At 49.3% G+C, this 26179-nt stretch overlaps 8 protein-coding genes across 18 annotated transcripts; 6 read left to right on the top strand and 2 right to left on the bottom strand.

Moving 5' to 3' along the window:
- Positions 1–8510: 8510 nt before the first annotated feature.
- On the top strand, positions 8511–10516 carry H257_14103 (hypothetical protein). Its single transcript, XM_009841851.1, has one exon. The coding sequence runs from the start codon at positions 8586–8588 to the stop codon at positions 10461–10463; it is 1878 nt and encodes a 625-aa protein (XP_009840153.1). The 5' UTR covers positions 8511–8585; the 3' UTR covers positions 10464–10516.
- Positions 10517–10904: 388 nt separating this feature from the next.
- H257_14102 (hypothetical protein) lies at positions 10905–11922 on the top strand. Its single transcript, XM_009841850.1, has one exon. It carries the CDS (start codon positions 10962–10964, stop codon positions 11814–11816), a length of 855 nt encoding a protein of 284 aa, XP_009840152.1. The 5' UTR covers positions 10905–10961; the 3' UTR covers positions 11817–11922.
- Positions 11923–12060: 138 nt separating this feature from the next.
- H257_14101 (hypothetical protein) lies at positions 12061–14948 on the top strand. 3 transcript variants are annotated; one of them, XM_009841847.1, is made up of 3 exons: positions 12061–13507; positions 13555–13683; positions 14396–14948. In XM_009841847.1, the coding sequence occupies exons 1-3, from the start codon at positions 12092–12094 to the stop codon at positions 14810–14812; spliced, it is 1962 nt and encodes a 653-aa protein (XP_009840149.1). In that variant the 5' UTR covers positions 12061–12091; the 3' UTR covers positions 14813–14948. The 3 variants fall into 3 exon arrangements, with proteins under 3 accessions (XP_009840149.1, XP_009840151.1, XP_009840150.1); XM_009841849.1 differs by having other exon boundaries at positions 12061–13683; XM_009841848.1 differs by lacking the exon at positions 14396–14948 and having other exon boundaries at positions 13555–14042.
- A 438-nt stretch (positions 14949–15386) lies between these two features.
- H257_14100 (hypothetical protein) lies at positions 15387–15931 on the bottom strand (the record flags this gene model as incomplete). The annotated part of the gene is made up of 1 exon (XM_009841846.1): positions 15387–15931. The coding sequence occupies one exon, from the start codon at positions 15929–15931 to the stop codon at positions 15497–15499; it is 435 nt and encodes a 144-aa protein (XP_009840148.1). The 3' UTR covers positions 15387–15496.
- A 241-nt stretch (positions 15932–16172) lies between these two features.
- H257_14099 (hypothetical protein) lies at positions 16173–17333 on the top strand. The gene is made up of 2 exons (XM_009841845.1): positions 16173–16651; positions 16700–17333. Exons 1-2 carry the CDS (start codon positions 16198–16200, stop codon positions 17197–17199), a joined length of 954 nt encoding a protein of 317 aa, XP_009840147.1. The 5' UTR covers positions 16173–16197; the 3' UTR covers positions 17200–17333.
- Positions 17334–17705: 372 nt separating this feature from the next.
- Positions 17706–22582, bottom strand: H257_14098 (hypothetical protein). Of its 6 annotated transcripts, none has more exons than XM_009841839.1 (11): positions 22540–22582; positions 22310–22471; positions 22220–22243; positions 20629–22149; positions 20505–20537; positions 20258–20313; positions 19601–20215; positions 18737–19180; positions 18554–18631; positions 18076–18384; positions 17706–18026 (listed from the first exon to the last, which is right to left on the bottom strand). In XM_009841839.1, the coding sequence occupies exons 1-11, from the start codon at positions 22559–22561 to the stop codon at positions 17814–17816; spliced, it is 3477 nt and encodes a 1158-aa protein (XP_009840141.1). In that variant the 5' UTR covers positions 22562–22582; the 3' UTR covers positions 17706–17813. The 6 variants fall into 6 exon arrangements, with proteins under 6 accessions (XP_009840141.1, XP_009840144.1, XP_009840145.1 ...); XM_009841842.1 differs by having other exon boundaries at positions 22310–22468; XM_009841843.1 differs by having other exon boundaries at positions 18554–19180.
- Positions 22583–22752: 170 nt separating this feature from the next.
- Positions 22753–24734, top strand: H257_14097 (hypothetical protein). Its single transcript, XM_009841838.1, has 2 exons — positions 22753–23134; positions 23193–24734. The coding sequence occupies exons 1-2, from the start codon at positions 22792–22794 to the stop codon at positions 24617–24619; spliced, it is 1770 nt and encodes a 589-aa protein (XP_009840140.1). The 5' UTR covers positions 22753–22791; the 3' UTR covers positions 24620–24734.
- Positions 24708–26174, top strand: H257_14096 (hypothetical protein). Of its 4 annotated transcripts, XM_009841835.1 has the most exons (7): positions 24708–24865; positions 24914–24985; positions 25034–25408; positions 25467–25568; positions 25616–25738; positions 25796–25869; positions 25914–26174. In XM_009841835.1, the coding sequence occupies exons 1-7, from the start codon at positions 24740–24742 to the stop codon at positions 26038–26040; spliced, it is 999 nt and encodes a 332-aa protein (XP_009840137.1). In that variant the 5' UTR covers positions 24708–24739; the 3' UTR covers positions 26041–26174. The 4 variants fall into 4 exon arrangements, with proteins under 4 accessions (XP_009840137.1, XP_009840136.1, XP_009840139.1 ...); XM_009841834.1 differs by having other exon boundaries at positions 25616–25869; XM_009841837.1 differs by having other exon boundaries at positions 25467–25738.
- The last annotated feature ends 5 nt before the right edge of the window (positions 26175–26179 follow it).

Raw genomic sequence — 26179 nt, 5'->3', positions numbered from 1 at the left:
AGGTGCAAATGACGACGAACTCAATGAAAATGCAATCGTCAGTGAAGTTCACTATGAAAAGTTGTTAGTGTAAATGTCAATAGAAGGAACCAACCGATTCAATTATATTCAAGTTACTCCGGAGTAACGCTTTTTGAAGTCCATAGGTGGGCAAGTTAGTCGTCGCGCAACTTAAAGTATACGGCTTCGTCTTGTACGACATCAACTCCAGCCAGAATCATGTTGTACGTTGGCCCCTCGCTCCAGGTGGAGTTGTCCGAGATGTAATTCGTTTCGGTGGCGCCTGAGATTGGTTCCTACTCGTGACGGACACGCTCGCCTTCGATGATCATATTGTGGAGTATAATACAGGCTCGCCACAATACAATAATGTCTTCAACGTTCCACAGGCGGCAAGGGTTACGGAGTACAACAAATCGCTTATGGAGCAGTCCAAAGCTCAGCTCATGTCCTTACGAATATCTTGCCGTTTCGAATACCACTTTCGTTTGCCGCCCTCGGGGTGCGATATAATCTTCATAAGACCTGCCACTTCGGATAAATACCATCGACGAGTAAATACGCCATTGTGTAGGTAGTGCCATTGACGGTGTAGTTACAATGGGGTGCCACACCGCCAATTAACTTCTCCACAAGTGGCGCGCGATCCAAGATGTTGATGTCGTTATTCGATCCAGGTAGTCCGATGTACAAGTGCCAAATCCACAAGTCCAGCTCAGCTACGGCTTCAATGATAATTGATCGGTCACCCGAACGACCTTGGTTATGCCCTTGGTATGCAACCTGATATTTTCCCCTCGACAAGTGAGTATAGTCCAAGCAGTCAAACAAGCCAGGAAACCCTCGTTTTGCATTGATGGACAAACACCGCTGGACGTGCATAGCTGTAGGTTCGCGTTCGTATCGATCGACAACGGCCCCCGCGAAGCGCTAACGAGATAAACTATTATGTACTAGTATATTGCATGCTTGGAAATTGATATATTACCTTAAACGAGAGCATAGCAGTGTTTTCGCCAATCCCTACGTACTCGTCCAAGGCGTCGGTTGGTAAATCGTAGCAAAGCATTCGTAACATCCATATTTGGACCACTGAAGACGTTCAAGAGATGATGCGTACTTTGGAGTAAAGAACTTGCTACTGGTATGTTATTCTTAATCGATTAACAATTCAGCTTGTCCATTGTGTTTGAATTATTCGAGTAAGTTTTTCGTCTGAGGGGAACATGGGAATAAATTATTCTTTGCAAACACGATGGTCAATAAAATACAACTGCTTGACATCCAACAAAGTAAATAACTCGCCGATGAGAACCTCATAAATAAGTAAAAATAAAATATTTAGATCCATCATGCCAACAAGGATTTCAGAGCCCTATGCTGTGAAGGATTTTCTGGCGCAATATCGTAATTCAAACGTCTGTACTAGCGGATTTATCGTCCTTCTACAAGTGATATTCGTCAAAATTGGATTACATCTAGTAGTTCGAAATTCTCTGTACCAAGTACTAGCACGTATTATTTTGACTCCGTTTAAAAATTGTATTGGATTTGTGTCGTCAAATACGCATTATTGACATCGACATCTCAATTATCTGGATAAGTCAGCAATCGGTCATGCATTCGGTGCGAAGATTTGATCTGGTAAAATAGCATGCGAATATGTCGAACACCATATTTCCCTCACCCCCCGACATTTTTTCATTGTGTTTGTTTGGGGCATACGGGTATCTCGTGTAGTTTTTACGACTTGAAATTTGCAGCTACATTTTTACAATCCTAAATATCATTGTGCTTTTCATCTTTTTTGGCTAAACCAGAGCTAAAACATTCCTTTAATACTTTTCATCATAAGATAAGCGTAAAGATAGGTAATTTTCGGATTGGGGCATACATGGTTTAACGGATAACAATTGATCAAGCAGTGTTGATTGGCTAAGAAGTTTTGGATGCTGTAGCATTAATCTTATTCAAGTTATTTTACGATGATCAGCATTGATATGCATTGGAGATGTGTTGTACTCGTTAAAGTGTACGGTATCGACCTTGATGTTGTGCGGTTGATCCTTGGAATGTCCCGACGATCTGTGTCAAGATACAACACCATGTTCAAGTCCACATGGCATGTCACTGGTGGCCGAAAACGTACGCAGGGGCACCGGTGGACAGCAGACGTGAACGATTTGGTGCAAGCTTACGCGGTCTTGCACCCTTGCTTCTACATCGAGAAACTCGAAGAGTTGATTCGACATCAGTTTCCATCGCTCACCAAAGTTTCTACTTCAACGATTTCTCGGGCACTCATGCATGACCTAGGCTTGACTCGAAAGGGTATAATGTTAATATGATATTTGATTCTTAGTTAATGAATTATTAATGTAGTGCTTGAAAAGCGTGCAAGGGAAGCTGCTGATTTCAAACTGCGAGATTACTATGGCCGCGTGCAACCGTACTACTCGTACCCCGATCACCTTTTGTTCCTTGACGAGACTTCCAAGGATGGCAGCAACGTGCTCCGAAAGAATGCGTGGTCGAAACGGAACACCAAAGCAATTGTGAAATTGCAATTTGCACGAGGGGAAAGAGTGTCAGCTCTAGCTGCGTTCACGACGTCGGGGTTCTTAGCTTGGGAGTATATTGATGTTAATTTATGAAATTGAATGATATTATATTTTTGATATATCAATAAGGTTAAAAGATAGGGATATTTACGAGAAAAGTTCCACTCTGCGATGTTCAAGAGCATCATTCCGTACTTGAACGCCTGGCCCATCCCATGCTCCATTTTGATTTTGGACAATGCAAAGATCCATATGTAAAACGAGCTGCAAGAAGCTGTCCAAACAGGGGCGTTAGTTTTCTTTTGCCGCCGTGTTAACCACACCTGAACCCAACTGAAGTTCGATTTAGTCTGTTGAAGTGGAGGATGAACAAGTACCCCTTAGCATTTCGAATGAATATTCGATCTGTATGTGGTATTTCTAGGGTGCACAAATAATGATAAGATTGACAACAATTTGTACTGCCACTGTGGTTATGATACAAGTCAATTATAAAAAGAAATGTTCTCAATGTAAAATGTTTGATACATTATTCATGGTCAATGTGATCTATATCGTTAACGTTATGACTCGGGATGGCAACATCACCGACAAACGGTTCTCAAAATACTGGTGTCAGGTCAAACGGAGGGATTGCAAGAATTTGATGAAGGTCGTCCAAGGTGACAAAACACTGAACTGGCTGGCTCATCAGCGTCTCCGCATGCGTGTTCACTTCGCGACGTCGTGCTTCGGAATAGTCGGCCGCCATCCTGTCGATATGCCCAAACTGTTGCATAGTCGCGTTGTTGGGGATATTAACCGGTGTTGTTGCTGGCAATCGTGCTGTGACCACGAAGGCAAAATTCGTCTGGAGCGGCCCGAGTTCTATGTGTTGTTCTTGTATGTACTGTAGCTTGCCACACGAGCTGCCGAGGTCTCGATGCTGTGGGCAGTCGCTCGTCTAATTCCTGCACCTTCGGTGTTTTTGTCTAATTTGTTCGTTCAGTATTAGTACTGTTTTAGTTGAATTGGTGGAATACAGTAGAAAATATTATCAATGTATTGTACACGAACAGCAACAATGCAAACGATGCTTGATCATTACGGACCTTCTTTTTACCCAGACTTGCTGGATGACCTCGTTGTAATTGCCCATGGTTAGTTTGATGTACTTATCTAGCGTTGAGTTTTGCTGCTATTTTCACATATACATCTTTTGTAGTTTCAGGTCCCAGATCAGTTTGGAATTTGTTGGCTCTGCATGATGCGCAGTGACAATGGAGGTGATGGCGTCGACAAGCATGGTGCTGACGACTCCAAACGACGCTGTCTTGCTCAGGTAGAGCTCAACTGGCTGCCCAATGCTGGTTCGGCTCTTGCGTAAGGGTTTGCCAACCTTCGCAGCAAGTCGGTATCGAAATGAGTCCAGCAGCGGGATCATGGCACGTTCACGTGTTTGTTGAAAATGCGTGTACTGTACATGTATGATCTATTGATAATGATGTCACCAAGCATTTTGTTTCGGAAGTATAGATTTTTCTTTATGCTGGATTTTTATGTTGCTTCAAGTATAGAAATGGAAATGCACGGTTCATATCATTATGTAGTTCCAAAAGGATGATATATTGTTTTCTAACTGGCGGGATTTTTCTAAAAATGTCGAATAGCAATAGTTGATTGGTGCATTGAAAAGTGCAAGATCTCAACTTTGATTGGCTACATTGCACCAGTTTCAGCTCGTTTTTTGGATCAAAAGTAATAGTCCTTCGAGTCAAGCAGGTCAGATAGCAAGCATATAAATCGCTCCAAGGAGGAATCATTTTCCAATTTCACTCCTCGAGCGCTTTCCCCTTCCTCATGACACCACAATTCATGCCGCCTGATACCTCCTCGGTTTGGCCAAGTGCTGGTGGCATAGAACGAGGCACTTCACACTCCATCAGCGACAACGACTCTACGAGGTGCTTTTGGGGAGGTCCAAATGTGGCAAGCTTCCGCATGGAGGAGGACTAAAGGACCTTGCTGATCAGTACAACTGCCACTGGCTCGCGTGTGGCACCGGGGGCGTGCGTCACTCGGCAGCAAAATCGCCGATGTTACTTCAAAATTCAAGGGTAAATACTGTGGAATATAATATTTCTGATTTCTACATCAAGTTGTGTGAGTATGCATTCTTAAAGTTTTACTATATTAGGAAATTCTGGACGAAAGAATGTACGCACTGTGGCTTTTCGCCTTGTGGGGGCCGACGTTCGCTGTCATGTGGTGTTCTTGCCCCGTCGATTGATCAAACACAAGGAGAAGTACAACAACAAGACTGCTGTTGTGGTGGAAGATTACAGCAACTCCCCAAGCAAAGCGAAGCACGACAATTCCGTCCGAAACCTTGGCATTGTAAAGGCAGTTTTGATCGAACATATTGAGGATTATCATAGATTAAACTGATGCAATATATCCGCATTTGCGCATATATTGCATCTTGAGCATGGTCGTTTCAGAGATTGCGTTCCATGCAATTGAAATCCATTGCAGTACAATATCCGACTTGGTGTCGGGACAACCGAGTTGCCGGGCATGTTTTTGGACGCCCACATCATGTATTGGTGCCGTACATTGTCCTTGAAAGGTTTGTTGATTCCAACATCGAGGGGTTGGAGAACGCAACTGAATCCACCTACAAGTTTCACATATATTATTAAAATAGCACGGAAATAACATTATATACTTCGAAGTAGTACATACACTACACCAGCCAGCTTGTTGCAGAACGATGACTGCTTGTGGCACTTATAATCGTCCAGCAACAGGAAACTTGACGCCAGTGGCTGTGCGAACCCATTCCAAACCTTGTCGGCCCACAGCTTCGTCGTCCTTTCGTCCATCCAGGCCGACGCTTGACATGTTGCAAACACGCCGTCGAGGAGGATAACACCAAGCCCCGATTTAATGCGTGCCCCCGGGACGCCCTTAAACACCACAAACCGAGGGAGCTGCTTCCCAGTCACTGTCACTGTAAGCGCCACAGTAATCCGTGGATTGTGTGACGATCACACACGAGCCGACACCGTCTTCAACCTTTTACGCGCAATGGTGGTATTAATTTTTGGTTCAAAATACACCGGCGTTTCGTCCATGTTGACGACGTGGTTCCAGTGGACGCCTTCCATGGACCCAAACGGCATGAGACGATCACACACCGCTGCAACGAAGTCGTTTTTGACATCCCCAGACATCTTCTGGCCCTGGCGCGTGGGGCGTCGAATGCTCAGGAATTGTCGTCGCAAAAACTGGTAGACACGACGTTAGCGGCTTGTCTGCATCACTATGGAACTCTGGGTCGAGGTTCCTGGCTTTGAGGACAAGCATCTTCGTGCTGATGGCCACATCGGAGTCTCGTAGTTAGTTGAAGTACTCCAACAGGCTCTCTTCCACTGCGGGTCTTGCAACTGGACGATCAGGGTTGATTGTCGCGGCACGTGGCGATCGACGGACCGCAGCCTTGAGTTTCTCGTGTGACTGGATCCAACGCAGTACTCAATTACCTTGCACTTCGTGTCTCTTGGCAAGAGCGTAGACAGTGGTGCCGTGTCGAAGGTGTTCTTTCACGATTTCGAGTTTCTTCGTGACCGTGAACGTGACGCGCTTATTCCGGATGCGTCGCATGACTATGATAACTTTCAAATTTTGATTTTGTGTTATACCCAATCAGAGCAAAGGAGCTAGTGGTCGACGAGGGTATTTGAGTTACACCAAATATATTACCTTTTTTTCATCATTTTTCATGATGTAGATCAACGACAAATAAGGTAGATGCTAGTATAGTTGTTTTGTTGAATACCTGTCGATGGCAATTTAACGTTTAACACATGCATCGTGGCCATGGGCGACAAATTCCCACAGCCACAACGTGTCGCGCAAACTCGCAAGGCCTCCGGCTGCTCCTATCCATAATATCGCAAATGTCATGGTCTGTTACTTCATTCTACCATAAAGACTTAATAGTGATGTTCGGATCAACGCACCTCCGTAAATAAGCAGCTTGATGTGCTGCGATGGTCGGCAGAGTGCTCCACTCGTGTAACTAGGCGCTGATGAACCAGACCGAATTTCGGTCTGGTTCATCAGCGCCTGGTCACACCCCCATTTACATGGTTGCCAGGTATGCAAGTTCCCAGCGACGCTACCGATGATGGGTTTCCAGGGGTCCTACCCTCGCCCAAGTCTCCCGCAGAAAGATGCACTCTGGACGACACCACTGCATGAGGCCGCTGAACTGTACGGCTGCGCCGCAAATTGTCCACTGATGTGCAAAATTTATTCTCGCTATCTAATTGGCTATCATCTCCCAATCAAATCATCCGTCAGTCGTGTCATCATCCGGATTATGTTGACGTTTCAAATATGTCGTAAGCATTGTCGGATTTAATTTTGAGGTTGGATTTATCATCCTATGGTGCAAGTCATCTAAAGACTACCAGTACAAAAAAATGCCTTGTCTTTCGACAGCTATTCCAACTTTGTATTGATATTTTTTAGGACAATATGCCATAGTTAATACTACTCTGATCCATATCTTTCGCAGCATTTCATATTATTTTACTTTTTAACTCATTGTTTGTATGCAACTGCAATTTTAATACACACTAGAGTAAAAGACTTGCGACAGAGTGAGTAGTAGTTTGTATACCCATAATAGAAATAGTATAATAAAATAGGTCCTAAATATTCAGGATGACAACCCAGCAACTTGGATGCCTTTGTCGACACCTTTGCAGGACGAGTTAACCCATTCAACCCATGCCAACACTGTGGCGACCTTACTAGAGGTCATGTTGATCTCTGGTAAAATGGGAAGCTAATGATAGGCACTTAATATACACAAATGCTCAAAATTCAGCCTCCACTCGAATCACAAACTTGGAGCGACCTCAGGAGCACATTTGGATGCCTCGATGAGGTGCGAGTTAAGGTTTTCTGATTTGAAAAATAAGGTCATAAAGTTTAGGGGTCATTGACGCATTAACTATAACGATAGTTACTGGACAAGCCCATCTTGTTACGGAAAAGTCAAAGTACTACTCTGTTCCATAATGATTGCAGCACTTGACTTCTGATTGGACTAAATTTTACATTTTTCCCTCGTAATCGCAAGCGGATTGGCTCATTCGATAGATACACATTCCAGCTTTGATTTGATGCAACTGAAGTTACAGTTCAGATTTTCGATTGGTGAACAATTGGTAGTCGTCAAGTAATAAATACTTCGAGTAGAATTTAAACTAACCAGCCTTTTTGTATGGAAATATATGGAGCCAGGCACATTTGAAAAGGAGCATCAAGTATATCTTGGTCTTTGTATTCAGAACTTGTCCGTATGATGTATCCGGATTCTTCAGGATGTTTAACCTATTTACCACGTAAACAACGTAACTCATAATGATTTAACGTCAAAATTGCATGGGTTTAACTGAAAGAACCGAGGCGTGTAATAGTAAAACGTCTCCTCCTGAGGATGGCCGATCTGTCGTCTTTAGATGACTTGCACCATGCCGGTATCAAGGTTCGTATTTTCGAAAAAACCGCAAAAACATGCACCTGTGTGATCTTGCGCAAATCCCAAGGCGCTCTTTGAATTGGAGTGTATTTTCTAAATATTGAATTCTGACTGGCTTATCTACATCGCAATTTCATTTTACTGGCAAATCAAACCAACGGAGTTGCACTCGCAGAATCGGATTGGGCAAAATACGTGGATACACACACATACATTAACTTTTCTTTGTGCCTGTAAATCGACCACCAACCAGTCAAACGAGGCAGCCACTGTTATCCGGATAATTTCGGATAACACAACAATGAACATGGGTGGTTTCGCCCGCGACGGCAGGGTGACATGTCATTTTTCGTGATTTATCGTGTAAAAATACACGAATGCAGCACATGCTCATGGCGTTGGTCGTGCATACTGTCGTCTTTTTATAAGAAACGCTTTGAGTTCTCGACATATCCTACAATTGCGACCACACTACATACCGTGGCAACATGATGCTCGCTACAGGGACGACGGTGCAGCTCAAGACAGCAGCACAGTTGGTCAAGGAGCGCCGCATCGACTTTCGTCGGGCGCAGAAAGCGTCCAATGCCGGCATGTCGGCGAACACCAAATCGTCGTCGCGCGGCGTCCAAGCGTCGACATCCAAGAAAGCGTCGTCGCTCGTGGCCGTTGACGACATCCATGCATTGGTGCGATGGGCCCATCCTAGGAAGATTGGTCCTGGGCTCATGAACCTCGGCAACACGTGCTACTTGAACTCGGTGCTGCAGTGCCTCGTGTACTCGCCAGCGTTTGCCCAGTACTTGGTCCGTCGCGCCGCGGTCAACCAGGCTGCATCTGCTCCATCTTCCAAACACAAAATGCATGGTGGTGGCGGTAGTTCGTTCCATGCCGAGAAGGCCATGGCCCGCTTCCTCTCTCTCATGCATGCGCCGAACGCGCCTCGCGTGATGCAGCCGCGGGACATCGTCGTGAACCTCAAGCAGATCGCCAAAGGATTCCGCATCGGGCGGCAAGAAGACTCGCACGAGTTTTTCCGCCATCTCATGGACTCGCTGCACAACGCGTCGCTGAAACAAGCTGGCTTGACTGACAAAAGCCCCGTGGCGAACTCGACGCTCGTGCACTCGGTGTTTGGCGGGACCTTGCGCAGCCACGTCCAGTGCGCCAAGTGCAAGTTCGTGTCGGCGCACGTCGAGCCGTTCCTGGACCTGTCGTTGGAGGTATCAAGTGGGATTTCGTCGATCGAGGCCGCGCTGGCGCACTTCACCGCCGTGGAAACGTTAGACGCGGCGAATGCATGGAAGTGCTCGGGCTGTAGCCAGCGAAGCCACGCCAGCAAGGGCCTCAACATCCACGACATTCCCAATGCATTGGTGCTGCATCTGAAACGGTTTGATGCGTTTCACGGCAAACTCAAAAAGCACATTGCATTTGCCGAAACCCTCCACTTAAACCCGCGCGTACTGTCCACCCCGCCCCAGGAGCATGCCACGTACGCACTCACGGCGGTGCTCGTCCATGCTGGGGCGTCGCCGGATTGTGGTCACTATTATGCGTTCGTAAAGAGTCCCGCGGGCACGTGGCACGAAATGAACGACGAAACTGTCCGCGTAGTGAACGTCCACACAGTGCTCCAACAGCGCGCGTACATGCTATTTTATTCGCGCCAGGTGCCGGTGAAACCGATAGTGACATTGAAGAAACCGATAGTGACATTGAAGACACCGACGTTGAAGACACCGATAGTGACCACGAACGTTGTGGCAGGCGGGCCCAGTGACGACGGGGAAACGTCCCAAGAAAGCCTGAGTGGGGACGATGATGTTAGTCGTGGGGAAGAAATCCCCGCGGTCGTCGGTACATGTCCAAGCCCCATCAAAGGAGGACGACCAACAACAAGAAAGGCGGCGGCGGCGGTGGTCTATGGCCCTGCATTTGGAGGTCGATTGAACCGCCATATTCGATTCGCTGCGCCGTGGAAGCGATACCTCGTACCTACATCTGTCAATGCAAAAGCTGTCGTCGTGAATGACGTGGCAACACACAAGCACGCCGTGGTCAAGGCTGGCTTTCGACCGCACGCCAAGTTCAAGAACAGTTTGCTGTCGGCGGATGTCCCGCAGTGGCGCGACGATGACGAAGATGTGTCGGCGGAGCTGCAGATGGAGCACAACCAACACGTGCGCAAACTCAACGCCCAGCTGTATCAAGCCAAGCGAGCCAAACAGCCAGACTTTTGGGACCAGACGCTGGACCAGGGGAAGCTCAAGAAGGTCAAGAAACGTAAGGACTTTGTTGCCAACGAAGGCAAAGCCAACCAGTTTCAAAGGGCGCTGGATGCCAAGAAACCCAAGCGACTGTAATATACGAAGATCAATGCACTACCAGAGGTCGTTGCTATACAGTATAGTTAGGGTTGTTTTGCGATGCAAATTACTAGTACTACGTAGTATTACTAGTAGTACTTCGAAGCATTCGCCATGCAAGTGTGTTCCTTTCAAGTTTAACCTACATATGTCATGAAAAAACGCTAGAGTACGTTTTTAGTATTTACAATGTAATGTTGGTTCGCAGGTATCCTTACCTACTACTGTACCACAGTAGTATAAGGTAGTAAGCAGTACAGTAAGTATTAATTTTACCAGCAAAACTTTACCTTGAACCAACAGTACGTTCGCGGGATCTACACTCACCATGCTATGAACGAGTACCAGGTTTACTCGTACAGTACTGTACTACGTAGTACTACGTAGTACTATTAATAGTAATATTAATAATAACATTAACGTTAGCATTTAACGTGACTATGATCAATTACCTAACGTTAAACTGCTTACACTATTTTACACTGTCCCCCACAAATGCTTGGACGAAGTTGGCGATTGTTTGGCGGGAGCCTCCGCAGCTTCAGCTCTGTCGTTGCCTCGTCCGCTGACTTGATTGCGCTGATCAAGGAAGGACAGGCGGATGTGGCCTTAGACTTCCTCGAAGATGACTCCAGTCCTCGGCCTGACGACTGGGACACCACGGATGCGTACGGGTCGACCGCGCTCACATTGGCGTCGCGCGGCGGACACCTCGCGCTGTGCCGCGCCATCTTGCCGCACGTACCTCCGTCCGTACTCAATCAGGCCAACATGTTCGGCTCCACGGCGCTCATGTGTGCATCTGCGTCAGGACACGGCGAAATCTGCCGCACACTGCTTGCCGCGGGAGCCGACGTGAACGTCAAGACACGGTACGGGTCGACGGCGCTCAGCAAAGCGGCAGAGGCAGGACATGCATCTATCGTCGATCAGTTGTTGGCACGTGGGGCGGATGCATCTCCGAACGTGATGGGGAAAACGCCTTGGGATTTGGCGGCGGAGAAAGGGCATGCCATCTTGCCGCCGTCGCCACAATTGGATTCAACACCGATCGACCGAGTTGAAGTTGACGACGAAGTAGTCGAGGTGCTTCTGGCGCGTGTGACTCGGATCCTGAGTGCCACGCACGTCGAGTGCCAGCTGCCAGACGGTGAAGCCGTCGTCGTGACCAAGCCGGACACAGTCATGGTGCCTGTGAACGGTCAAGTGGAACTGGGTCGGATGGAGGAAGAGGGAGGTGCGACTTATCATTTCAACGGCGTCGTGTCCAGACACCGGCAACCGAAGCAGCGCTGCTTGCATCCTCGGCGCTCGTATGACAAGAAATGCGTCGACTGCCCCGAACGATGAGGTCGTGACCGTGCAGAAGCGCGGATTTTCATATGCACACGTGTCATGATCACTCAGTCAAAATACATGCATTCTCTTCACCCAAATATAATCCATACAATCTTGGAGGTTAAACCTGCATTCCCGCTCGACTGGTACATCTGGTGCCATCATATATCCTATAAGTTGAAGCTCATCCACAACGTCCGGATAAATACCGGATTATTTTTATTCTGCCCCTTCTTCAAGAACATCATTTTTCGATCCGAATCAATCCGCACACGACTCTACTCGCTATGCCGCCATCGACGACGCCGCTGTACACGGGCCTTCCCCTGGACACGATGAACCAAACCGCGGACCCCCGCGAAGACTTCAAGGAGTTCGCTTGGGGACATTGGATTGAGAAGAACCCGATCCCGGACGAATACCCTTCGTGGGGAACCTTCTTGCAGCTGCGTGACTCCGTGCTTGCCAACTTGCGCTCTTTGTGCGACGAATTGGCGGACAAGAAGAGTTCACTGGAACCTGGAACGCCCAGTGCCCAAATTGCGCAGTTTTGGGGCACCGCACTGGACGAAGAGGCTGTGGAAGCCAGCGGCACGGTCGCCCTCAACACCCTCTTTGCGCGGGTCGATGCCGCCGACTCGGTGGACTCGTTCATCGAAGCTGTCACGTACTTGCAATCGAAAGGAGTGGGGAGTCTGTTTGATTTGACGGTGGTGCCGGATTTCAAACAGTCGGACATCCTTCGTGTGTTGGTGTCGCAAGGCGGCCTTGGTCTGCCGGACCGCGACTACTACACCGAAGCGGACAAGGCGCCGTTGCTCCAAGCGTACCGCGATCACATCACACGAACGTGGAACCTCCTTCACGGCGATGACAGCGGCGCGGCGGTCGCTGAGACGGTGGTGGCACTGGAAACCAAGCTCGCGCTCGTCTCACGCACGCGCACGGCCATGCGCGATCTCGCGTCATTGTACAACAACCGCACGGAGGTGGAACTTCGTGCGTCGGCCTTTCCGTGGGTCGCGGCGTTTCGAGGCCTGGGCGCGTCGGTCCCCGAGTTTGTGATCGAAGCGACGCCCGAGTTCTTTTCGCATGTCGTGTCCGACTTGACGGCCGAGTCGCTGCCGCAGTACAAAACGTATGCCAAGTGGCACGTACTGCACCAACTGCTGCCTTACTTTCCGTCCCAGTACGTGGACGCGAATTTTGCGTTTTCGCAAAAGTTGTCGGGGACCAAGGAACTCGCGCCGCGATGGAAGCGCGTGGTGGAGGTGCTCAACACGAGCTGCGGTGACTTGCTAGGAGCCGTCTACTGCGACCGGTACTTCACGTCATCCGCCAAGGAGGCCATGCTCGAGCTCGTCGGGTACCTCAAGCTCGCGCTGCGCGAGAAGATTGACGCCCTCGACTGGATGACACCTGCGACCAAGCTCAAGTCGATTGAAAAGCTCGACAGTTTCCGCGCCAAAGTGGGGTACCCTGACCAGTGGATCGACTTGTCGTCGATCGAGTTGGCCGGCACGTACGCCGACATGGTGCTGGAGCTCCACCGGTTCGGATTTGCCGACTTGTTTGGGCGTGCGAACAAGCCGCCCGAGCCGTGGCGCTGGGAGATGCCGCCGCAGGTCGTGAACGCGTACTACCACCCCATGTACAACGAGATTGTGTTTCCCGCGGCCATTTTGCAGAGTCCCGCGTTCAACGTACGTTGTGGTTAGTATGTAGTAGTTGATGGGTGTGGGATGACTAGTTGGACCGTGACGTGGCCATGAACTTTGGCGCGATCGGCGCCGTGATCGGCCACGAGATGACACACGGCTTTGACGATCAAGGCCGACTGTTTGATGCCCAAGGCAACATGATCGAGTGGTGGACACCGGTACGCCGATGCGACTACATATATGTATATGGTGGGAACTAGTAGTTATTATGTGTTGTTAGTTGTTGCTTACTACTAGTATTACTAGGATTGTCGTTTTAACCACGTATGATCGCTTGTTTCTTGTGTGCTGTGGTGATTTGTGCCAATCCTTAACAGTACCGGTAACGTTAGTCTTACACAAATAAGATGTTGATCAAATCGTTTTCTACAATCTGATTGGCTCAATTCTTCTTCTGCCGAGTACTTTTTCGTATTGTCAATTCATTAACTACACGGGTACTAGTAGTAATAACGCACATGAGAATCAACCCAACCAGATGTGTTTATGGTCGTTTTACCCAAAATTTGGTTGACTTTTGGGCTGATTCTTTGCCAAATCTATCGATCGATTGTTTGTTATGAAGTTTGTATATCAAAAGGTGGCCTGTGGTGATTGGTATCACACTAATTGAAGTCTCACACTAATTTGACGACGATGATGATTTCCTGCAATCTGATTGGCTGAATCCTTCTGCCGATTCTTGTGTACATTTGGTTGTGTCGATTCGATGCTTTGCCCATGTCGCTCCAGTTTACAGTTAAACAGCAATACTGGTCGTTCGTTGTTCATTCACTCCTACTAGTATGTGTTGATGGTTGTTCCCTCCTACTAGTAGTACTACTAGTGCCAGTATATGTAAGATGTGTACTATGTGTATATTATGTGTAGGAGGACGTAGAGGCGTTCAATGCTCGTACCAAGGTCGTGGTGGACCAGTTCAACGGGTACGAGATCCTGGGCAAGTCTGTTAATGGCCAGATGACGCTGGGTGAAAACATCGCCGACATTGGCGGGCTCAAGATTGCGTTCCGCGCCATGGAGCTGTACTTTGGTGACCACCCCAAGCCAGGTTTGATCGACGGGTTTTCGCCCGAGCAGCGCTTCTTCCTCTCTTGGTCGCAGTTCTGGGCCAGCCACGCCCGCGACGAGCAGGCGCTCAAGCTCCTCAGTGTGGACGTGCACAGCCCCGGCCAGCTGCGATCCGTCGCGCCCCTGAAGAACCTGCCAGAGTTTTACAAAGCATTCAACGTGGGCGAAGGCCATGGCATGTACCTGCCAAAGGAGCAGCGGGCTGCCGTGTGGTAGGTAGGTAGATACAAGTAGTGTCACGATATTAATAGGATCGATCATCCACAGATTGCCTCAGAAAGTGTACAGTTTCAAGTAGTTACTACGTAGTAATAATAATAGAGACAGAGTGTGGGGCTCTGTATAGCGTGAATGCTGTACTGTACGTGTACATGTATACCATACTATTAATAGTAAATATATATATATGGTATACAGTATACGATATATACCGTATATACTACGTAGTATATAATGGTACTACTAATATCTATATCTATATATATTATGAATTTGCTACAAATTTCCCAATTCTGCGCGATTCGTAAAACCGATCACAAATCTCACTGCGAAATTTCATTTGCAAATCACAATCAACCTTCATTCTTTTTATCCAATCATACTGCTTTGCTCAATCACCCTTCATTCTTTTTATCCAATCATACTGCTTTGCTCGATTTGTGGGCGATTTGAATAAGTAAGTAATCCGTCAAAATTGGCAAATTTGGGCGAAAGGCACTGTATATTTGTCCGAATGAGCTGTCCAAGTGATAACATCAGTCCATCATGGAGATAGACTAGACGGAATGGATGAATGTCCCAGAGACGTGTGTCAGTGCGGAATGTGTGGCGCAAAAGTCGCTGGTTTGCTTAAAATGTACCCCGTTTATGTGTTGATTCGTTGTTGTTGTGGCATGCTTCCTAATAGGCGCTGGTTTCGTTGAGCCACTTTTCCAATCCCTTGACCGGCTTGGCCTTGATCAGGGCCGCCCTGTGTTCCTCGATCTTCTTGGGCATGGTCGCCATGGCCGCTTGAATCTTCTTGACGCGGTCTTCCTCGCGACGTTCATTCGCATGTCCCTTCGGGGGACGCATCACCGTGTGTTTCTTTTGCGTATCCCACGCTTCCAACCACCCGCCTTGGCCGGGTGTCCACGAGCCGACAGTGCCGTTTTGGATGGCTACTTTCTTCACGGTCGCTTGCTGGCGAAGGGAAATCATCGGGTTCTTCCACCGACCCTTGACCAGGGTCGGTCGAAGCGCCAGGGACGCTTCTTCCGCGCTCAGTTGAAGGAAACGCTGCATGATGCCGCCGCTCAGTTGACTTGTTTGCGTCTGACACCAGCAATTGGACATGTCGGCGCTGATTGGCTACACCTGTTGAACCGTACTTAATTGGGTTTAATGAATTTTAGCCAATACAAACGATTTTATCCCGTTCCATTCTTTGTAAATTCATTTTATAGTGAATCAAAACGCTCTAAAAGTGGAAAAGGATAAATGTTTTAGCGAATCAAATGGCCCCAATTCCTTTCAACCGTAGAATCGCACTTACAGGAATATGCAAATCTTTCCACGGTTGTTCGATGCCTTTATTTCCACAACACTCCCGTGGCGACAACATGAGCGACGAACGGTTCGATGGGCTCTTGATGCAGATGGCCCAGCAGCAGAACGGCATTGAGCCCATGCTCTCGAGTGTCTTTGGCTTCCTCCGCCGGAAGACTGACTTCTTCTCTGGGGCCACCCAGGACGCCATTGAGCAAATGGTGCTGTCTGTGTTGCGCAAGGAATCGGCGATTGCCGAGCGCGAACGGTATGATCGCAAGGTGCAGGACGAAAAGGAAAAGAAGAAGCGTCTGGAAGCCAAGCGGAAGAAGGAGCAGGAAGAGGTGGCGTCCCGGAAGACCCAATCCCGCTTCGAAGAAATCACCGACGATGACGACGTTGTACCTCCCGTGCCGGTGAAAACCCCAGCTCCCGCAGCAGCCCCATCCCCCGTAGTTGCGACACCTACGTCTACCGACGCGAATGCGGAGGACGAGGACAAGGACGATGGCACTCCTCCCCTTGAAGGTACTTACTTGCTCCATATTCGGCATTTCGTCTCATTCCCAGCGGTAGGTAATGGCGGCAAGACGGAGCATTATGTGTGGACGCAGACGCTCCAGGAGGCGCAAGTGACGATCCCCGTGCCCCAAGGAACGACGTCGAAGCAGGTGCTTGTGGACTTGCGGTCGACGACGTTGAAGGCCGGGCTCAAGGGCCAGCCGTTGCTCGTGGACGGGACCCTGCACAAGAAGATCAAGGTCGAAGACAGCTTTTGGACTTTGGAAGACAACAACCGCATTTGCTTGTACCTGCAGAAGGAGAACCAGATGGAGTGGTGGAAGAGCATCATCGTAGGACACGACGAGATCGATACGAAGAAGGTGCAGCCGGAGAACTCGAAGCTGAGCGACTTGGACGGCGAGACGCGGCAGACGGTGGAGAAGATGATGTTCGACCAGCGCCAGAAGCAGATGGGGCTGCCCACGAGCGAAGAGATGGGCAAGCAGGACATCCTCAACAAGTTTATGAAGGCGCACCCTGAAATGGACTTCTCCAAGGCCAAAATCAACTAATGGTAGTTAACATACTATCGACTTGTTACTACATGACGTAGTACGAGTACTACTAGTAGTAATCACCAATCCAGGATTAACAAAGGCAAATACTACTACTACGGTAGTAATACTACTAGAAACCACAAACATCCTACTACTACTACTGTATTTACTGTTGAGACTATTCAACCTTACTATACCATGCAAAACCACTACTAACGTTAGTATAACGCTATAGTTCTAGAGTATTCCATTCACGAGACTAGTATTAATAAGTATTAATACCGGTAGTACTACATCAAAAGGGTGGGTATTGTTACTACGTAGTACTACTATTAATACAGTACTCTCAACAATCGGTGATTAACTAACACACGACAATAGGTACTACTACTACGTAGTACTCGTACATCCCACAAACACACTACTAATTTGAAGTAACTTACTAGTAATATACATGTAACTTTCATTACCCAGGTGGAGTGCTTAACATCGTAACGTGTATTGTACTATTACCAGGATTAATAGTATTAATACATTCACGAAGATATGAGTCTACCAGTACGTTAATCGTATCTTGGACTAACTAGTATTAGTTACTCAATCTGTGGGATGTTTGTTGCCACATCGTTCTACTTGTCGCTAAGGTCAGTAAAGTCTTGGTCTCCCATCTCCCCCGTGTCACAGCCCCGACTGAGCGCCAGCGCCGCCTCCGACTCGGCCACCGCTCGCAGCGGCATGCCCATCGCTTCATCCACCACTTGCTTGAGCACGATGGGGAACGCCACCACGCCCCGCTTGGCCTTCCATTCCGCGACCAACCGCACCGCCATGACTGCATACAACTAGCCCCAACTAACGTCAATCATCCTCCTACTACTACTAGTGCCGTACCTTGTTCATAGCCGCGAGCACGTCTTTTTCCTTGTTGCAAAGCGTCGTAAGGCGGCCTTGGCGCAGCGATCCCAGCGTTTGCACACTCAAGTTTATGAGTACACAGCAAAGGGGAAAGTGGAACTCGTGGTGCCGAGACAGGGCAAACAGCTGGCCCGCGAGTTCGGCGTAAGTGTCTAGGAGGTAGAGCATCTGCAGCAGACTCAGCATGCCGCCACCGCGGAGGTCCGTGGACGGATCGTTCCCTTGAAAGCCAATCTCTTCCCAATGTCCTCCGCTTAATGGACATTCGCCACGTGTGCTCGTCATCTACGTAGGTAGGTAGTTAATATAAATATATATATATACATATTTATATATATACATATTTATATATATATACATATTTATATATATACATATTTATATAATTATATATATATATATATAATTATATATATATATATATATATTTATTTATATAGTGCACGTTCGTTACCTTTTGGTAGATGGTTTGCAACGTGCGGTAGTGTACCGACACGGCCGGGTCAAACGTGCACATCGCGATGCAAAACACCTACATGTATATATATATATATATATATATATATATCGTTCGTCAGTTTTTCATATATATATTTTCATATAAATATATATTTTCGCCATATATTGCAACACGTACAAGGTCGCGCTGCTCCAACGCCGACGGAAAGCTCAGCGTGGGCGGCCGAAAGCACGAGAGGCACCCGGACGGAGCCGCCGCGTCGGCGTCCTCCACGACGATCGCATCTTCATGCCGCCGGACGTAGTCGGCATCTCGGAAATGGACATGCGCTTCCTTGAAGTGGATCCATCTGAATGGCTCATGGGGTTTCCTCGCGGCCGCCTTCTCATGCTGGAATGCCTCGACCGACTTCCATGCCGCCGCGGCTTCGTCCTCTGACGGTAATGGGGGTGTTGGTTGATCCGGATAAATGGACTTGGTGTTTTCGTCGGCTTCGTCCTCTTCGGCGATGGCTTGGGTGATGTGGACGTTGACTGGTAACGTGGTGGTTGTGGCTGATTCGTTGCTGGCCAACGCCACCACTTCTTGATCGCCCAACCCACGCTTGTACATGTCGTGCAGCTACGTACACAATATATATATTCATATTATCCACCATTTCCACAAAAGTGTAATATATATTCATATTATCCACCATTTCCACCAAATGAGATGGGGTTTCATCAAGTCGATACGGCCAAAATGCAACGAGGATAGGAAATCCCAATTTTTTTGTATCAATATCGTTGGAAATCGAAATAGACACGTTTATATATATATATATATATAGACATTAATATACATATATAGACACATTTATATATATATATATATATAGACACATTTATATATATATAGACACATTAATATATATATAGACACATTAATATATATATATATATATATAGACACATTTATACATATATATATAGACACATTTATACATATATATATAGTCAGAAAACGATACTATTGTATTTCGTATTGTTGGTCATGGTCTACCTCTGCCAACACGGTCTTGTCTGTCGTGAGGTGGTCTATCCCCACCATATCCTCGGTCGTTCGTGACGAAGTTGCTGCTTGTTCCAGCGCCAGCCGTTCTAATCGTGTGGCTAGTTGGACTTGCGCTAGCATCGCCGTTTCATTTGCGGCTTCTTTCGCCAGTCGGGCGTTGGTCAGCTTGTCCAACTCGACGTCATCCGTCCGCATCACGTCCCCAAACTCGTCGTCGTCATCTCTCGAGTCTCTTGCCGAATGTATGGACAGCAGCATGTCGTCATCTGCGACACTGTTCACTGTCGACATGATCTGTGGTGGTTTGGTCTTGGTTTTCTGGTACGAAATGCCAAACGACATTTGGTCGAGCTGCAGGGAATCATGGCGGGGCACGGGGAGGACGGAGGACGATGTCACAGACTCGGCCATCGCGGCACTCAGTGCGTCCGCCAACGGGTTCGAGGAGGGGGCAACTGCAGCATAAGCGACGACGTCCGGCGCGCTGATCGTTAGGGCCAACGCCGAGTCCACTTCGAGCTCGTCGTCATCACTCCAGTCGGCTTCATCTCCACGTCGTCTTCCTTTTGTCTGCAGACCTAATGGAGGTGGAACTGCCACTTCCTACATTCATTTGTCACGAATGTATGTATTGGCCACCGTCACCTCATCCGAGTCGCTGTCGTCGTCGTCGTCGTGCCAGTCGGACGGATTGAATACGACTACAACACAAATATAAATATATATATATATATCGTCAAAGCAAGTCAATTGTATATTCAACACAAATATATATATATATATATATATATATCATCTAAGCAAGTCGATTGTATATTCAACACAAATATAAATATATATATATATTTATCGTCAAAGCAAGTCGATTGTATATTCAAGATGGAGTGAGTACCTGGAGGGGGCGTGTCCACTGGACTAGTTACGCCTATCCACACATCCGTTCAGTTAGTTGTTTACCGAGTGGTTTGGTAGTTAGTTCATTGTTAACTAATTGAAATGAAGAAGGCAAAACGTACACAAAGTCGAAGCTGCTTCGTCCCCGTTGCTGTCTTGGAGGGGGGTACTGAAAGAAGGAGGAAGGGTGATGACGGCAGCAGCACCTGCCTCCGACTCGTCCGCCAGCGTACCCGGCGGGTGGTCGTCGAATGGATTTGTGGACAGCCTCCTTGCCGCCGTGGTGGGGGACGCCGATGGTTCGAACGGAGTTGCCAATCCGGACGCGTCCTCCTCATCCGTCGATGGCTCCAAGAGGGTACATCGACCGTCGGAACCCGCAGAGTCCGCCCGGTTGATAGAGACGGACACGGGGGGGGCAGGGGGCAGCGTGATGACGTCATCATCCCGGCCGACAGCTCCTGTTGGTGGGACGAACTGCTGAATTGTCGTCGTGGGCAACACAGTGTCGTCAATCGCATCAGGTGATACGTCATCCGACGGAGTCTTCATGATCACGTCATCAACCTTGTCGTCGTCCTTGTCCACGTCATCCACGGACAACGTGATGGGTCTGTCGTCGATGACGTGATCGTCCAGGGTGGAGTTTGGGACTTGGTCCAAGGTTGGAATGATGGTATCGCGTTGGGATGGCGGCGGCACAGTGTCGCATGGGATGTTAACGTCATCATCACTCATTTCGTATGTCTCCATGTTTTGGGCGGCAGTCGTTCGTTCGTGGGTCGTCTGGTCACGATCTTGCCCATGATCGTCGACAATCGCGACTTGTGCAGCAACTTGCATGACGTCAACAACAACGTCCACCACCAGCTCTGAATCGTCGTGCTTTTCTACGTGATCTCGTTGCAGAGTAGTCTCCTCATCACGTTGCTCTTTGTCCACTGCGAAGGATAAGGAGGGCTGGACATTTGAAGAAGAAGCGACTGTCTCTGGTTGCCCCTCGTTGTCCATGAGTGGTGGTGCGTCCCCAGCTCCATCGTCCACGACGTGGGTTTGCAATGCCAACACACTGGCTTTCTCTCCCAGGCTCTCGACACGCTCAAACGCATCGTCGGCGTCCACAACTTGAACCAACTCGGCACCGCTGGACTCGTCTTCATTCCCCCCCGAGGCAGCGGAGCCATCCTGGACCCCCCTGGGTCCGTCGGCATCCGTCACTTCTTCGCGCTCTGCAAAGACCTGATCGTTATCGGAATCCACCAAGCTCTCGTTGTCTTCTTCTTCGTTGTCCTGGGTGGGTTCTTCAGTCAGGTCCTGCTCGGCCATCGCCGCCATGAGCTCGTCCTCGTCAAGCTGCAGCTCTTCGTAAATGCCGCCGTCCACCTTCCTCGCCATCTCTTTTTCGTCCGGTTCGTCCCACGATGGTTCGATAACGTCATTCAAAGACGACACGACAGCCTCAACAACGTCATCATTCGTCGAGCCTGCATGTCCGACAACGGCTGATGCGATCGCAGTATGGGATTCCAACGATATGTCATGCACCAGGAGGAGGTCGCTGTCGTCGTCGTCGTCGTCGCTGCTTTCCGCCGCCACGTCTGCGTGTATCGCGTCGAAATATGACCCGTCGTCGCTGCCCAAGTCTAGCGCATACATGTACACAACATCAGCACCGTAACCTACCATTCGAGCAACGAAGAGGAAAGTGCATACGGCGCTCCATGTCTTTAACGTGGTCTGCAACAAGGAAGGTTAGGAATGCGCGTGATGAAGGTACCGACATATGTACAGTACAATCTATACCTGCGTCAAAGAACTCTTGAAACTCGTCGTCGCTATCGACAGTGCCTTCGGCTGCCCGAATGCCGCTGTCACCGTCCGTCGGCATAGGCGAGGTCGACTTGGGCCGTGACAATCGCTTGGACTTTTGGCGCTTCACGCGCTGCGTCGGTCCCTGGTTTACTACTGCACGGCTTCATCATGAACACCCACCTTCTTCATCCCGTCGATACTTGTGCATCGAAGAAGCGTACCTGGTGCCGTGTCCGCTTGCATTCTGTCCACCACCAACTCCCGAAAAAATAAGAACGTGAAACCGAGCTGACCGGATATATCCGGAAGACGACCCTTCAGATGTAAGAGCCAAATCTTAAAGAAAGATAGCATGGTTGCATATATATTATATACGATATACACCATATGTTGGTTGATTGCAAGCATTGTATCCCATTCACACTTTGTGATCAGTTTTGTATTTGGTTTCCCGTCACTTTGTAGCAACAAACATGGACAGCAGTCTTGTGCTGTTGGGTCTGCTGATCCTTCTCGTGCTTGTGTCCCTTGGTCTAGACTCGTATCGATGCACCCTCTTGTCCAAGAGCGGCCTGGCGTTGCTGGTTGGCGGTATCGCGGGGGTCGTTCTCGCGGCACTGCACACCGACGCGACTGCGCCGTTTCAGCTGCACCACTCCATCTTCTTCGACGTGTTGCTGCCGCCCATCATCTACGAAGCGGGGTTTTCCGTCGAGCGGACGACGTTCTTCCGCAACTTTGGCGCCGTGTTGGCCACGGCCATCTGGGGAACGCTCATCTCCGCCTGCGCCACCGGACTCACGCTATACTTTGCCAGTACATACGTTTTTCTCCCTGTGTCCGTCGTCGTCATTCATTTGTCACCTTGTCGCAGGTTCCTGTGGGTGGATTCCATCCATCGACTGGGTCGAAGCGTTCCTGTTTGGCGCGCTCCTGAGCGCTGTCGACCCCGTGGCGACCCTCGCCGTGTTTCAAAAGCTGAACGTGCCGCCCGTGCTGTTCAACGTCGTGTTCGGTGAAAGCGTGCTCAACGACGCCGTGGCCATCGCGTTGTACAAGGCGCTGTCTCTAACGACCTCTGGCATGACATTCCCGGTGCTCGCCCTCGTGGTATGCCAGACATTCGGCATCCTCGTAGGGTCCATCTGTGTCTCGATGCTCGTCACGCTGTTGGGGTCCGCCATCTTTGTGCACATTCCAGCGCTGCGAGCGTACCCAGCCTACGAGATCCTCCTCTGCGTGTGCGTGAGCTGGACAACGTACTTTGCAGCCGAGTGCTGCGCGTTCTCGGGCATCGTAGCGCTGTTCTTTAGTGGCATTCTGACCAGTCACTACCACTACCACGTCATGTCGCCCGTGTCGCAGCTGGTGGTGCACCATACCCTCGAAACCGCATCGTTTGTATCCGAAACGCTCGTGTATGTGTTTGTGGGAGTGGCCACCGCCCTCGTGTTGTGCAGCAACACTGTGACATCGTTGCCCTTGTCCAATCACCATCATCCAAGTGACAGCGAAGGAGGCGGGATCAGCTGGTCGTTTCTTGGGTGGACGACGCTGAGCTTGTTCGTTGGTCGGGCGTTGAATGTGTTTCCGCTGCTGTCCGTGACCAACTACTTGCGGTGCAACCAAGACACGTTGACAGTGCCCATGATGGTCGTGATGTGGCTCACGGGGCTCCGAGGGGCGGTTGCCGTCGCGCTGGTGACCGACTGGTCGTACGTCCAACATCAAGATGACGTGATCATCGACCACAAGCAACTCATGGTGACGACGACGTTGTTCCTCGTGATTGGCACCACGTGGGTCGTGGGTGGCCTCACCGGTCCACTTTTAAACGTGTGCGGTTTATTGGAGCATTCTCGGTCAATCGATAACGTCATCGTTCCAACGGCATCGGACGACGACCCACTGGACATACCGTCATCATCACCATCAGCAACGCCTTCAAGACCCGAGCCAGATCAGAACGTCACGCCGGTAGGTCGTCGCATGAGTTCGTTGGACGAATCGACGACCGATGGTACGCGAACTTGCGCCACCATCCGTGTTGCTACGTACCAAATGTGGCACGCCTTCGACGACACGTACATGAAGCCTCTGTTTGGCGGGCGTTGCAAGCCAATGCGAAACCACCGCGACGATGACGACGACGAAGACAAGGGGGTTGTGATGCATCCGGCAGGTGCAATACTGTCGGCAACAATTTCAAGGAAGAAAAGCAAACTGGACACGACATCAAGTGACGCGGCAACGCGGCCCCTTGTTGTGGACAGCGATGGCCTATCGTCGTCTTCTTCGTAAAGCACACTATTGGGCTCGTGTTCAAAGTACTCGTAGTAGTAGTTCATAACGTTGTAACTGTGTGTAACTGTCAACTAGTATAACCAATTGACGCTGGAAATAGCGCCACTTGTCGTCAACATGCACACGCCCGTGGTGTTTTACATGCGCCCGCTTCTATGGGACGACCTCCGTCGACGCGTGAACCAGGCCGAGATTCACGAACTGCATCAAGTGCTAGGGCATCACTTGATCGACGACAACGAGGTGGGTTGTGCAAGTGTGCCACGTCATGGTATCGACTGAGCTGTGTAGGCACTACACGCCGAGCTCAAGGCTTTTGTGGACATTCTGGACGACTACCAGAAGGAGAACGATCGCATCAGGGTACCTCCTCGCTACATATTGTGTGCATGACAGAGAAGGTGGGGTTAGGACGCCGTCTTAAGCCGCCCGGCGCTACCAGAACCCCCGAGTCGGATGCTCCTCTTGGACCAGCTCAAACTATTGGCGTCCAATTTACACGAGCGGCAGCTAGCGACCCCCCAAGATCGAGCGCTATTGGGCTACGTCCTGTCGGCGACACCCGACTCGGATGTCCAAAACAACGGCGGCAACCTCACCCCTCGATTGAAGGACTGTGCGAGTTTTAGTTCTTTTAACGGGAATGGGGTGATTCTGAGACCCGGTACGGCGGATGGCAGTCGTCGTCGGTCGGGCACATCATCTCGACCGCCGTCGTCCCGAGGGCTGTCGTCGCGGGGCTCCGTGTCGTCCACGGCGTCGGCGCCGGCCATGCTCGAGGACTTGGTATGGATAAGATGGAACGAACAAATATGGCGGAAGGTTGACGTATTCATTCGCGTAGGGATGCGTGAGCATTCGCCAAATCGATTCAATGAAAGCGAGGTTGCGGGAGGCGTTGCTGGACGAGAAGCAGCAACTTCTAGACGACATCGAGTTCATTCAGGTGTGTAGAAGGGCCATGGCAAGAAGCTGATTGGGGGCGCATTGTAGGGATGTGTGGACATGGAGCAGGATTTGATTGAAGAAGACACGAAGAAGGTGAACGTGCTCGTGCCACCTCTGAAAGACTTGCAGGAATTTCGGCGAACGTTGGAGCAAGTGTGCCTTGACAAGGTTGCTGTGAGAGTATATCAATCGATGCTGAATACTGACCACGAAGCGCCCATGCAGGATAAGTATGACCACGTGCAGGAGCGAATAACAAAAGCAGAAGAAATGGTAGCGGCCCAGCAGCGTCGAAAAAGGTTGCACGTACTTGCTGGCCTTACATTGACATCTCGTTGTGTAGCATTAGCATCGATCCACTGGATGTTCGGAGCGCGTACTCCCCAACGCCACCTAGACGAAGCAGCACCAAGGCGCACAAGGTCCGCGAGCTAGTGCAGTCTGCACGAGATGAACATTTCTTCACATGACGTTTTGACGGTTTCGCAATGACCAGCACTCTTGATCCCTGCCCTTGGATTGGTTGAATACCTAGAATATATCCAATCATACACCAAGCATTTGTAAAAAGCAACCAATTTAAGCCAATTGTATTTGCATACACAATTC

The sequence above is a fragment of the Aphanomyces astaci genome (assembly GCF_000520075.1).
Source record: "Aphanomyces astaci strain APO3 unplaced genomic scaffold supercont1.53, whole genome shotgun sequence".
Taxonomy (NCBI): domain Eukaryota; phylum Oomycota; class Saprolegniomycetes; order Saprolegniales; family Verrucalvaceae; genus Aphanomyces; species Aphanomyces astaci.
Note: the sequence above shows the minus strand (reverse complement) of the source record. Positions and strands in the feature narration are given on the sequence as shown.

Coding starts and splice junctions, on each gene's coding strand:
- H257_14103 (XM_009841851.1), top strand. CDS start 8,586: ATGATGCTCGCTACAGGGACGACGGTGCAGCTCAAGACAGCAGCACAG.
- H257_14102 (XM_009841850.1), top strand. CDS start 10,962: ATGCTTGGACGAAGTTGGCGATTGTTTGGCGGGAGCCTCCGCAGCTTC.
- H257_14101 (XM_009841847.1), top strand. CDS start 12,092: ATGCCGCCATCGACGACGCCGCTGTACACGGGCCTTCCCCTGGACACG. Junction 13,508..13,554: donor TGCAGAGTCCCGCGTTCAAC/GTACGTTGTGGT, acceptor TGGGATGACTAG/TTGGACCGTGACGTGGCCAT. Junction 13,684..14,395: donor TGATCGAGTGGTGGACACCG/GTACGCCGATGC, acceptor TATTATGTGTAG/GAGGACGTAGAGGCGTTCAA.
- H257_14099 (XM_009841845.1), top strand. CDS start 16,198: ATGAGCGACGAACGGTTCGATGGGCTCTTGATGCAGATGGCCCAGCAG. Junction 16,652..16,699: donor TGGCACTCCTCCCCTTGAAG/GTACTTACTTGC, acceptor TCCCAGCGGTAG/GTAATGGCGGCAAGACGGAG.
- H257_14098 (XM_009841839.1), bottom strand. CDS start 22,561: ATGCAAGCGGACACGGCACCAG. Junction 20,538..20,628: donor CGAAGCAGCTTCGACTTTGT/GTACGTTTTGCC, acceptor ATGTGTGGATAG/GCGTAACTAGTCCAGTGGAC. Junction 18,632..18,736: donor CGTTGGAGCAGCGCGACCTT/GTACGTGTTGCA, acceptor ATATACATGTAG/GTGTTTTGCATCGCGATGTG.
- H257_14097 (XM_009841838.1), top strand. CDS start 22,792: ATGGACAGCAGTCTTGTGCTGTTGGGTCTGCTGATCCTTCTCGTGCTT. Junction 23,135..23,192: donor ACTCACGCTATACTTTGCCA/GTACATACGTTT, acceptor ACCTTGTCGCAG/GTTCCTGTGGGTGGATTCCA.
- H257_14096 (XM_009841834.1), top strand. CDS start 24,740: ATGCACACGCCCGTGGTGTTTTACATGCGCCCGCTTCTATGGGACGAC. Junction 25,409..25,466: donor CGGCCATGCTCGAGGACTTG/GTATGGATAAGA, acceptor TCATTCGCGTAG/GGATGCGTGAGCATTCGCCA. Junction 25,569..25,615: donor ACGACATCGAGTTCATTCAG/GTGTGTAGAAGG, acceptor GGCGCATTGTAG/GGATGTGTGGACATGGAGCA.